Source organism: Cimex lectularius, unplaced genomic scaffold, assembly GCF_000648675.2.
Source record: "Cimex lectularius strain Harlan isolate CLEC.00 unplaced genomic scaffold, Clec_2.1 scaffold72, whole genome shotgun sequence".
Taxonomy (NCBI): domain Eukaryota; kingdom Metazoa; phylum Arthropoda; class Insecta; order Hemiptera; family Cimicidae; genus Cimex; species Cimex lectularius.
Window position 1 is genome coordinate 199,164 of NW_019392678.1, and position 14,064 is coordinate 213,227.

The 14,064-nt window shown below is 33.4% G+C and overlaps 1 protein-coding gene across 1 annotated transcript in view; it reads left to right on the forward strand.

The window, feature by feature from the left end:
• The window catches only part of LOC106667018 (gonadotropin-releasing hormone II receptor-like), a 128,717-nt gene that overhangs the window by 48,839 nt on the left and 65,814 nt on the right, over positions 1 to 14,064 (forward strand). Inside the window, exon 4 of the mRNA XM_024225539.1 lies at positions 11,245 to 11,438. Within this exon, the coding sequence (XP_024081307.1) occupies positions 11,245 to 11,438 (194 nt within the window). The remainder of the gene's footprint in view (positions 1 to 11,244; positions 11,439 to 14,064) is intronic.

Genomic DNA, 14,064 nt, shown 5'->3' on the forward strand with positions numbered 1-14,064 from the left:
CGGTAAACAATATAGACCCATGTCGATCATACTGTCATTAATGCAAAGGAATTAACTAAAATCCTGTCGAAAATTGCTAGAGCATACGGGGTTTTGCTTATGAAACATTAAAGGTGATCCATGATGTCGTAGTTTTGACTGACGACATATGCTTCTCCTATTTAGAAATGAGTAACAATTCAACTGTTTACTGCTCGGAATTTGAGAAGCCACCGAGCCTCCCAGCCCCAGGGACTTAGTGGAGATTTTCCCCTTGGTCCACCACTAAAATAGGGCGCCATACTGATTTTTTCTCTCTGCAGAAAACTTTGGGAAAAAATTAATAAATCAACAATAAGAAAAAAATAAAAAACAACAAGAAAAATAAAATAAAAATGTCCTCTGTATTGACAAAAATAATACAAAAAGGAAACAAAACATGTTCTCACACCAAATAACAAAGTAATATCGGAAAGTCAATAACCTCCCATATCGGGTGTTGGCAATCCGGAGGCAGAACTCGGTCTTATCAGTCCAACCACCGGAGTTGGGATCTGGATGCTGTCACCAGGTAAAGCATATCATAATAACGTACAATCTAGTGCAGCTTATTAACGTCATTGGAAACTCCCGCCTGTTCGTGTAACACGGCAAAAAGCGGATTATTTTCTTTGAACATGCCCTGGTAATTGGTGAAGCAGGTGGTCACCTTAGAACTACCCCTCCTCCTAAGTTTGTGGTCGTCTAGCCGGAACTAGCGGTGAAAGTAGCCCTCAATGTTTTGCCCGCCAAAGACCAAATTCTATTCACTTTAATAAACGTAAGTTTTACATTAATTTGAATTACAATTAATTAAGGTTTTTAGTTGAGATAAAAAAGTGAATGGCACGAGCGGGATTCGAACCCACGATTTTCGGCTCGATACGCCGCTGCTCTACCACTTGAGCCATCGTGACCTCGATCCACTCGGACATCAACTTCCCATCTCAACCCCACCTTCTGAGTTTTCCCTCCTTTTTGCCATTTTTCAAATGTCGTGTAATCGGATTAGATTCTCGGTCACAAAAAATAACCACGGAGAGCTTTAGTGTATTACACGACCGATTATACGACATTTGAAAAATGGCAAAAAGGAGGGAAAACTCAGAAGGTGGGGTTGAGATTGGAAGTTGGTGTCCGATCGAGGTCACGATAGCTCAAGTGGTAGAGCAACGGCGTATCTAGCCGAAGATCGTGGGTTCGAATCCCGCTCGTGCCATTCACTTTTTTATCTCAACTAAAACCTTAATTAGTTGTAATGTATTAATTGGTCAAGCGGACCACGAAATTAGTGAATTTAATTAATTTGAATGAAATAATTTATTTAAACAGTAAATATGCTAAGTTTTATTACATGTTCTACAATTCTGTGCTGGTATAAATAAACGTATAATTTATATGCGTACGAATGAAACAAGGGAAAAGCAGGATTTGCCTATTTTACATACGTATCAAGTTGTGAGTTACTAATATTCATGTACGTAATATCTATTCTCCTGGAAAAAGATAATTTTCAAACGCTCCTAATTCGTAAACAAAAATTAAGGCGAGGATTAACAAACATCATTTATCGTAATTTAATTTTATTTTATTCGATATAAAGACCTTGTAGAAATCTTGCTCAATGCAGATGATAATTGTCATATCATTTCCAATTTAGAATAACTCTTACGCCAAATGTCCCATCATGACATAACACTCAATTCATTATCAATTTTTAAAAACAGGTAGATGGTTAAGCTATTTTTTAATTAAAGAATGTCAATAAATTATAGAAAAGTGAATTACTCCATTTATCTGCGAGAATGATGATGGAAGTATAAGTATGCAGGTGTTTTAGGTTAAAGGTCTTCGTGTGAATGATGATCCATTATCATCGGAATATAGATTACCATGACAGCCAGTCAAGTAGTGTGCTTGTTTTTTGTTTGTTCAGAAATCGTGAGATGCGGTCTGGTGTGATGTAGGTTTCAGAAAAACATTTTCTTCATCGTGCCAACGTTTCGATCTTTATTGAGATCATCATCAGGGCTCAAAGTGTATGTTTTCTGCGTAAGTGTGCCATTCTTGCGTGTCGTGTTGAGAGTGCCCGACGATCTGAATAATCATCGACTAACGGTCACTAATCACCACACACTTGTTTTTTGTATGAATACTTGAGACAAAAATTGATGTGATAATTTTTGAGGGCGCATGGGAAGTGTCCCAGATATAAGAAGATAAAAACTGCAGAGGATAAAAATTTAGAGGATAATAATGCAGAAGAGTGAAAACACGTAAATGAGAAGCGATTATGGCATGCTGTTTGTCCGGAAAAAAATACTAGTAAGTATTAACTGTTTTCCGTTTTGTGTAAAACACTAAGTACGACAAATCAAATAAACGAGGGTGGAGTTTTACTCGTTTCCCTAAAATGGAGGTTAACCATTGAGCGAATGTTAAAATAAGTACGGTTACTTCGGATTCTCTCTGTACTGTGAATGGATATTTGCTTAAATTGTTGGAAAGACAAAAGTGAGGACAAAGGGTGTTAATCCGGTAGCCTATATAGCAATGTTTTAACTTCGTCCGTAAATTTCGCCGAATCCCCTTTTTTGACGTTAACCGACCTTAAAACGAATTAATGCAAACATCCCAGCTAATCCACCGTTGAATTGATGTCGGTTTATAAAACGAAAATATAAATTTAAAAAATAGTATATGCTATTATGAAGAATTAACGTAAAAAAATAATTGTTAACAACTGATCATTTCTATTATTTTCAATAAATTATTTATTTTTTAATTCAACGTTTAATTGAATGGATTTCGTTTGTTTTTGGAATACAAATAAAGGGTTCGGTTTATCTGTGAATGAACAAATAATTAACAAATAGCAATCAAATAAGTGTGTGAAAGACCACTTTTAGGAGGAATCAATCAGCCCCGTCAATCTATTCCAGGGGCTGAATTTCCACCACCTATTGTCGTCGTCGTTCTCCCTCAATTTTACTTCAAGAGCAAAAAGTTTATTATATTTTCCCTCTGTATTCAATATGGGGAAATGCAGATGACCTAAATAGGGTGGAAGATAAAAAAAACTACACCATTTCTCAAGCGTTTTGTTTTCAAAAGGCCAGTGGAAAAAGACTCGCTCTCGCCTCAAGATTTAGAAATGAAAACGTATTTTAATTGTGTCTCTTAATAAGAAAATCAAGCGCAACAAGTTGTCGCACAAAACGCCTCTTCAAAAACCTATTAGAAGCAATTGTGTTAACGTAATGATACCGTTTTACCCGATTGTTCAAAAGTAATTTTTTTTTTTTAATCGAAATGCTAGCTCTTTATCAGCAGAAGAATACACTTTAAACCTTGGCATTCATGATGCCTAAATTATAAGAAATTCAATCTTAAAAGAAAAATGCAAACGGGAATAAAAGACTTGTTCGAACAGATTGAACCTTGCGAATAATTTTTCTGGTCGACTCTCAATTTTTCGTAAAAAATGAGAATTTCTTTTAAATTTTTAATAATAACATTTCTATATATCAAAATATATTTACTTAGTTTGATTGGAATACGTTTCTAGCAGCTAGAAGCCTGCGGGATGGCCTAAAATGCGTAGTCATCAATACATAAATCTTTGAGATTATTTCCTTGTTTTGAGTTCAACATTTGAACACCAAATATGATATATTCTAAGCATCTGATTTATTTAATGTTATCACAGAAACAAAAACCTTGAAGTCTTATTAAAAGAGGCTAAGGACATGGATCACTTAGCGTTTTCGTCAGTGGGCGTTAAAAAAATTAAGTAATTTATATAATTTCCTTTTAAATATGGGTTTCAAATTCAATATTTCAATGTTATAATATATAATGTCCGTTTGTTTGTTTTTATAAATATATTCAGAAAATAATCATTACATAACGGTCACTAAATAACACACATAATATATAGGACCGTATTAAATAAATTAACCACATAAAAAGTAATGAAAACAATAAGATTCTTTCAGTAAAGTAGATTGAAACTTTGTTTAAATAAACAGTTATTCTTTTTAAGCACACTTTAAAGCACATTCAAGAGATTTATCATAGTACTTAAAAAATATACATTTTTTCGCTGGAGTAGAAATTGCGGATATTTTTTTCCGGTGTTCTTTTAAAATTCATAACACCTCTGAGTTTTATGCAAATTCGATGTTATTGCAAGATCTGTAGGGAAAATTTCTCTTTCTGAAAACGATAGTAACAATATTTTATGTGATTAAAAACAAAATCTCTTCAAACGTTTTATTTTATGTCTTTGGTTCTAATTTCTTCAGAGATCATATTTATGTCATTACTTGAAATATATACGATTCTAAAGCTATGTAAACATTGATGTGGATGGGTGCAGTCACTTCAAGGTTATACCCATGTTGAAGTCTTGGCGAAAATTTCTATTACATTTCAATTAATTAAGGTTTTGGTTACCTGGTTACCCACGACCTGGTTCGACTCCCGCTTGTGACACTGGCTTTTTTATTTCAACCAAAACCTTAATTAATTGAAAAGAATTTATTTGATCAAGCCGACCACGAAACCTAATAAAATTTATATTACTGTTAATTTGTGTTTGCTAATGTTATAACCCGGTTATTAAAAGCCTAATAAGAAATTCATTTTTTTAAAAATATTTTGTAATATTTCAACTGAACTCACAGCTTATGAAAGAGGCGGGATTTAATCCGTATGATGTAAACGCGCTCTTCTCCTTGTTTTCTCCATGTTGTTCGATTTGTTCCTAAGGCATTACATTTCATTTTATGTTTAATTCAAAAAACATTCATATTCCTTTTAAACAAGAAGTTTCTATATTTTGTTTGGTTTTCACTATTAAGTCACTAATATTCACAGTTTTTTCACTTTATCGAATTTATCTTACATTATTTCGGTGGTAGTTTTTAATTTTGAATTTAAGACTTCTTTGTTTGTTTTTTTATTAATTTGTAAACTCTTTAGAAATATAACAGTTTTTTTATACTTTTGAAACAGAAAATACGTTTTGATATTTTGAAAACGCCCTTTTTACTTCAGTCCTACAGTTATTGGCATGGCTTATTACACGAGAAGAATTAGCATACACATCGAGCCATTTTGACTCTGATCCTCCTTCTTCAAATAGACACATGTTTACCTACACACCATTTTCATTTTTTCATCACTTTTATTTTATTTCTGGAGCGCGGAATCTGAGATAATTGAAAGCCAAACGTTTAGAATTTTATCTTTTATTTTCCCAACCTGATTGAAATACACGAAAAAATGTTCTCGGCTCCAAGGGTCTATGGGCAAGATTCTCTTTCGGACGCGTGGCTAATATTTTTCGACATAGTATTGTTTTTTTGTTTTTTTTTTTTTTTGCTGGGGCTTCCGACATCTAGGTCATTTCAGCCCTCCACTAAGTCTATATTTTATATTCTATACCCGTTCAAACACAACATTCATACAAATAAATACATTTATACACTTAAATACATCCATACAGTTCACACATTCCGTTTGGTCGGTGGAGAACTTGATATTCCTCCACCGACCTACACTTAAACTAAACTAGATTGGGGTCGATGGAGTACTTTTATAAATATTCCGCCATCGACCCCGAACACATACTCATACCCTCTCATCGTTCGAGGGGCGATGATGACGTTATATTCACCCTCACCCCTCGCCATTCACGCTAATAAATACATGCACTCAGACAAAACATAGATACATAACACATAAGACATACTATATACAATAAAAAACCCCAATTTCCCCTAAAAAGCGGAACAAGGGACTCTGAAACTCGCTACCGTGCTCGAGGACTCTTCTTAAATCCGGCGGCATGCCTACACGCTCTCTGTATGGAGCCAAGGCATGACACGCCTCTATTATGTGGGACACATCGAGCAACCTTTCTCTGCATAAAGGGCACCTGCGCGGGCTTTGGCCCAAAAGCAGGTGCCCATGTGTCAACCGAGTATGGCCAATCCTCAGTCGGGTGAGGACGATCCCTCGTCTCCTGCTCAGATTCTCTGAGGGCCATCTACCGGTCGTGCTCTTGACTCGCAAGAGCCTCTCCGACGACCCCGCCCACTGACGCTGCCATCTTTCTTTTATCATATTTTTAACTGCGTGTTTAGCGTCAGGGGGCCTGATCGCGATGGTCCGATCTGGAGGGTGGGACGTACCGGCTTTCGCCGCCTCGTCCGCGCGTTCGTTACCCTCCAGGCCGACGTGTCCGGGAATCCAGACAACAACCACCGTTTTTCCAAGAGGCTCCAGCTCCGCGTATTTCTCTAACAAGAGCACGACGAGAGGGTCCACAGAGAACCGGTCGCGTATAGCCCAGACAGCGCTCAGAGAGTCGGTACATACGAGGAAGGCTGAGCCCTCCCCGGTCCGCACCGCCGCCAGAGCGTGGTGGCTACTCCCTCGCTATACACAGCAGGGGGAGGTCCGAAGTCGTCGAATGTAATGTACAATATGCTGCAAGTGCCTTTAATCAGTTCTCTCGGAATATAAGTGACATAGTATTGTTAAAATGTAATTTGTTAAAAACTGTAATCCCCACATCAGTAACCTACCGTGATTAGTTCTGAGCTAAATAGAGAATGTTAACAGTAACGAGAATTACTTAATACTTTCCAACTGATTATTCAGATATACTAATTAATTTATTACTGGATTTATAAAGATACTAGTAAAAATTTACATACTTCATAACGTTACTATAAACGACGACAAGAACATTATAATCTGATCAACTTGAAATTTAATTTAAAAAAATGACTAATTATCTAATAATGATTCTCGTGTGATCTGAATAGAAGAAGTGAGATCTTCACCTGACTAAGAATAGGCAATGCGAATATGACGTACGGACACTTAGTTCCGGGCAAAAGCACGGGTATGTGTCTGGCATGTAGAGAATGTTTGGAGAGAAGAAGATGTTTCCCTCAAATAATTTAAAATTGCAAATTATGGCAGTGCATTGTGCAATAGTTTTATCGATTAAATATTAAATAAAAATATATTTCAATATTATAAAATATTCCTTTCAAAATACTACTAATATTTTTACCACAAAATATCACTTTAAAACCAACCTTAATACACTTAAAATAATAAATAAATACACTTGTGAATTTCCCTGGTGGAACAAAAGGAGGATAATGTAAAAGAAAGAAAAGTATGAATTGTATTAGGACATTGAGTAAGTTAAGTCTAAATGAAAGTACACAAATCATTAAATGTACATATTTAATTATGACAGAGATTGTTGTCAGGCTTTACCATCAATGCATTTATTCTGTGCAATTACAAGGTAATGCATAAATAAATGTCAATTTCAAACATGCACGTATTATGCTGACCATGATATAGACCATGATGAAGCTTTGACGGTTAAGACATATCAGTTGTGTTTTTGCTATTAATAATATTCTACCTTTATAAGCACGATTTCATACTTTTCCGAGCAAATCATAGATTTGTAATAAAAACCTCAGACCAATATTGATCACGTGGTACGTTCTATTTGATGTTCCAAGATAATTTGATACGGTTAAAATGAGAAAACATGAAAAAAATATTAGACGAAAAGCACGGCCACATACCAATACGATTCGCTGTCCAAATATCAAAAGTAAATAAAAGAACTTTTTTTTGAGATAGTAAGTTTTTTATGCTTTTATCAGTATTAAAATTGACTACTTTTACGTTTATATATCATTTTATAAAATTTTGTAGCAGATTGTTGAGTCCAGATTATTAGATATTATACATATTATAGATATATAGTATTATACAAGGGTGTTCGGCTACTCGTGTTACAAACTTTGCAAGTAGATTCTACATTCAAAATGGAACCAAAAAGTAAAGTTCAAAATTTACTTAAGGTTTTATGTTTTATTATTATTAATCTTCCACCTTACCAATCCTTCCACCACGGTTTTTCCTTTCCTTCGTCAATATCTTCATCTTTGAAAAAATAATTAAAAAGATATTAGACCACGAAAAAGGATATTAAATGAAGAACGTTTGCTGAAATTTTCTGGTCTCTACGTTTGGAAATAGTAGATTAAAATCCCCATAGTAAGTTTTTCAAGTTAGAAAATAATTATTTTTCAATGTCCTGGCTACTAAAACGCTTATTTCACGAACGTTTAAAAATTTAGTATTGATCATATCTTATTCTAAATTTAACGTAGTTTTGTCCAAAATCTTTTAGTTTTGGATTTATCATTGTTTATTTAAAGCAAGGTCTTAAATCTTAAAAAATTAGAAAAGGTGGAATAACACTGAAACTGCTGAGATTCGGACCACAGTTAGCAAAGTTTGTAACACGAGTAAGTGAACACCTTGGATTGTCAAGTATATCACTAAAAATCTACATGAATAATAATCAAGTCCAAATTCCTACCAATATTTATGAATAAATACTCCAAAAATTGGTTCACACTCAAAAACAAGTTAGGCGATGTAACGCCAGACTGGTCTAGAATAACACACTAACGCATCCCTGTTTGAGCCATTTAGCAGAATTCCGCCCGGCTTCTCCTAAAACCGGAGAGAATGGGGCATTGTGCAATAAAATGAAATGTGTCCTCTCTTACAGCGGAATTGCGACAAGAGGACGATCAAGACTTTCTGGCTATTTACAAGACTCTCGATTAAATATAAATCCAGTTTATGATGTCCAATTATGAGACGAACCTATTGAAATTTTAATAATTTAAATTAGTTGAACTGCATTGACTATAATATACTTATATTAAAACAAACTTAAACAAATTTTTTTTATATCAATGCGAACATTATGAATATTAAGCAAAAAAATGTATCCTGTTGATACAATGTACCAAATTAAGATATTACAATTACCCAAATGTTTACAAAATTAAACACAAGACTTATTACTACTACTACTATATTTTATGTTATATTATGTCTAATAATAAAAGATAAGTATTTTTTAAATGTTCTTAATATCAGATTCATAGTCATAATTTTTAATACAGCATTGATTTAAAAAAAAAATTATTTTTGATTTCTTCGATTGAACAGTCTGTAGTCTAAAGGTCTGTAGTCTGTAGTCTAATTCAGTCTTTTGTCTTTCGGAAAGTAAACTTCACACAAGTCGGATATTGCTTTAGTAAGAGAAGGGCTTTATTTGTAAAATCGATCTTTAAAGTTCGTCGTACAGTTCAACACAGGTGGCGAATTTTATTGCCTCTTTCGAAATTTCAAGCCATATTGACACAGTTCGCTCATTGATTTAAACATTCAGCAGCAGCCAATTGTCCATAATACTAAAGCAATATATAAAAAAAATTTCAAAAGTTCATGTACATGAAACATTAAGTGTATATAATCATGCCATCATCATAAATTGGTTGGTTTATTTCTACAAAAAGTAAGAGGAATAAGCAGTATATTATTTTTATAAGTGTTGAATAACTGACTAATTTACTTCAAACTTCAACCCCCGGACGTATAGAAGGAATAGAACATAAAGGAAGGTATAGAAGAAAATGAACAGGTTGACCAACTAGCCAAATGGGCAGTCCTCTCACCCATGGGACCTGAACCAATTCTGGGTGCACCGAGAAATGTGTACTCAACTGGAAAAATTACTTGACAAAGAAAAATTCAAACAATGGACAAAAGCACCAGATATGAGGCAAGCTAAGAGATTTAAAAATCTTTCCGAGAGGAAAGTGAAAGAACCCCCCCTCTCTATCTCTGCTGGTAGGATTTGATAAAAATGTATCTATATAATATAAATATATCTTTGTACAGGCTACTGCCCTCGTAACTACCACCTAAAAAAGATGGACAAAGCAAACACAGAAACATGCCGACTCTGTTATGAGTAGTGAGACATCAGCACATATCCTTTATGAATGCGAATAATCCTCTCTACACTTCTTAACTCTTGATTTAATTGTTTGTTTGTTAATTGTTTTAATTCATGCAATGGTTGTGCGCGAAGAGGCACAGAGGAAGTGCTTAGTCTTATGGGAAAAATTGCACTTTCACAGGTATGGGTATAATTTATGGGGGTTCTGCAATCGATCTATTTAGGTCGGAGTAGAAGATAGGTTTGATATAATTCTATATTAAATAAAACCTAAAAAAATAATAACAATAACAAATTAAAAAACTGACAAATTTTAGACATTTCAATCAACATTAAGCCTACAATTAATTTCATTACATATTCAACATATAACATTATAACACTCTACCATGGATATGTAAGCTAATCCATTCCTAACCCTACCTTATCTAACCTGTTCATAAACGTACCTAACCAACCATAGCCCTAACCTTGACTTAACCATACATAATGTAGAGTTAGGTAATAGGAGGTCACAGGGCCTTTTGCACTTCGACCTGTGCTATACCTAAACGTAAGAGTCCCTAACCCTAACTCTAGCCAACGTAGCCCATTCGAAATGACCCTAACCCTATCTCTACCTAATTTAACCCTAATTCTAACCCTAACCGTACATAACAAAACATAAGCGTACCTAACCCTAACGCCAATTCTGGCTAACGTAACATAACCCTAACACAAACAATATTTGTTGAACTGTATTAAGATTTTTTTTTTTAACCAACGTCCCTATTCATTCCGAAAATAAATTAGTGCTCATTTCTACTAATTCATTAGACAGTGTCTGTATCAATTATTTCAAATTATCTTAAAAAGAGAAAACGTTGGTTTTATCAATTAGAAAAATAATCACCTCGCCTGTAGAGCAGAATTTCCGCTAATTTCTCAGTGGTAGACGGTGAAGTTTATTTTCAATTAAGGAACTCATTATCAGTCCGAGGTTTTTTTTTTTACGTCCTTTGTCGTCTAAAGAGGAAAAATAACCTGAGGCATGCCAACTTGTTAGATTTTTACGACATACTTTGCAAATGATTCAAAAGTGGGTCTTTTTAATTATACAGGCGTTAAATCAAATAAGCATAACAAATAGAAGAAAAGGTTACTTTATATAAGAGAACATACGTAATAATAAATATTAAAGTTTTACATAAATGAAGCACAGTTGAGTCATTTTGATCGCAATTAATCTTTTTTATGTGGTACGCTGTAAAGCGAAAACTGACTCACTTTGATGATTGCTTACGTTCAAATTTGTTATATTTTTTCTGAACCAAGTTATTTTATTATATGTCATTTTTAATTAATTGTTTCAGGTACATGTTTGACAGGGAAAGCGCCATCCGTGTGGATTCTAGAATCCAAGACGCCTTTTTTATCATGGCTGTGTCGAACTCGTGCATGAATCCACTTGTGTACGGTTCGTACGCAATGAACTTCAGAAGGGAGTGCAGAACGTGTTTCTGTTATCTTTTTCATTCGCACGACCAGCTACAGCGAAAGTCAACAGGTATTTACAATTTTTTTAAATATTTTGCAAATTAGGGTCGATATATCTAAAAATTCGATTTTGAAACCGTTATATATCTTCATTCAGCGTTTATGAAATATTTCAAAACTTAAAAACACATTGACATTCTCATGGAAATTAGTGTGTACTGTTTCTTTTATTTTTCATTAAAGACATCACTTCATACGACAGAAAAGATTCTCTTACGAAATTTGCGTTTTAACTGTCCTTGGCATGATAACCATACTTAAACTTTGGCATAACATTTAATCTATTTCTAAAGAAAAACTTCTCGGGATCATTAGTACACTTGGTTCAAAGGGATGGAAATATTGCAAACTTTACTCATCAAAGAGAAATAAATTTTATCCTTGAAACTACTTCTATTCGGCAGATAATGGATCGAAAATTTTACCACTTTACCCATCAAGTGCTTAATAGATAAAAACCCAAAATATTAAAAAATTATAGCGATATGATAAAAGAATAGACTCTAATAAAATATATAAAAATGCAGATAAGTAGCGAATAAGTTAGATTTGCATTGGTCATAAGCCTGTGTACCAATTTTAAAGGCAACGATTCGAAATTTTATTAAAAGTGCTTCAGAATTTTTAAACTTTTAAACAACATACGTTTCCAAATATTTATAAATTATACCGCAGCTAAGAATAAATAAGGATTTATGGGAAGTTCGCCAGTAGGCATCTCAGATTTTTCTTCTTCCACCAAATCCGTTTAATGTATCCTTTTTTTCCTATCTCGCGTGATTCTTATGGTCAACACATTTTTTTCTTATGTTAGACAGGAACAATCTTTATGAACAAATTTACCAGAAGTGACCAAATTATTATTCATTACCAAATGGGAGAAACGTAAAAATTGATTTTACAATAAATTTAACAATTTTCTACTTCCGTATAATCTTCAATCCAATCATGCACGATCACTTAATTTTCAATTTATATGTCAAACGATTGGCTAGATTAGTATTTAATAATGTTAAAAATTGACGCATAAAATGGGTTGATGTAGCAATTCTTTATGAGAAAAATAAATGCATTTATCCATGTTAAATTAAATATTAATTAAAGTTACATTCTAAGGGTTTTTCTTTGTCTGTAAATTTAGAAATGTCACGTCGCTTCTATTTCCCACCCGTTTTTTATTCAGGTTACCTATCGTTAAATTTCCCCGGTGAGAAATGTCTCATTCTATTTGCGTCTGATTAAGAGAGACGAAACATTACGCCAGGAATACGTTTCAAGAGAAAATTAGAAATAAAGCGTAACAGTGCTGTTTCTTTTACTCGAGTGATCACATCATTCATCACATTCACATTTCTTTCAGATTTAATTATAACATTAATTACTTTTTGTGCTGCAGAATAAATCTTTGTACGTCATGTACTGTTCCTTAAAAACGAAGTTTCATTATTAAAGAATCTGTTGAGATAATCATTAATGCAAACGATGTTGAATACGCTATAAAGACACAATTAATTTGTTTCCTATAAAGTGTTATTTGGCCTTCAAAATTCAAATATTGTTTACATGAAATATAGGAAACTGTTGAACAATGAATGTAGAAAAAACTCTGTATTTGAGCTTTTATAAAAATAAATAGATGAATTCACTTCATCTCTCACACTTCAATGAATTCACACTTCAGATGATAGAGGATTGCGGCAATTCATTACTTTTTACTTGAAGTTCTGATGTCGCTCCACTTAGTAGTTATTATTGTTTCATGAGAAAGATATTCTATCGAAAATTGTTAAACCAAATCTTTAAAAAACAACTAATCAAAAACAAAACTAATATATTCGTATATATCTCTCAAAAATGCTTTATATGTTGTACAATATCAAAATCAAGCAATGCTGTTCAAATCACCAATACAAAAGCCTAATTGAAATCTTGGATATACACAAACATAAAACATTTATCACTTAAACTGTCATAAACACATGAATTAAAAACAATTCGAGACTATCAGAACGACAGAACAATAAAATAAAAAAAGTTAAATCAACACACGCCCCACCTTTCCTGATCATATAAAACAGACTTGACTTCACAAAAATCACCCAGGCTAAACACAAGGATAGACAGAAAAGCATGATCGATAACGACCAAATTACAAATACCATTGAGCTAGAATGAATGCATAGAAAAATGGAGCCAATTACAAAAAACAACTAAATAAATTATTAAGAATAATAATAAAAATATAAAATAAATAATAAGAAGAAAATATGTAAGTCACAAAGCGAAACAAAGGAAAATGCAACAATGACTTCAGTGCCCTAGGATGATCCAGATAATTTATGGAATGGCCTAAGAATTGCTCAAATGATCCAGAGAGTACACTAAAATCACATAAATACGAGAAGGCTCAAGATAAGAAAGCTGTATGAATTTAGTTGGCATGAACATACATTGGAAAGAGAAATTAAGAAGGTCTCAAATTCTTTCATAACTTTTACTTTTCGCTGGGTCCAGTATTAATTTAATGTTGTTTAATTGCAAACAGCAGCAATTTATGTTATCCATGGATTGTCTGGATCATACCAGGTCATTGGTGAACTTTCCTGTGTATCTTTTTTATGCCGGTATGTATTTTC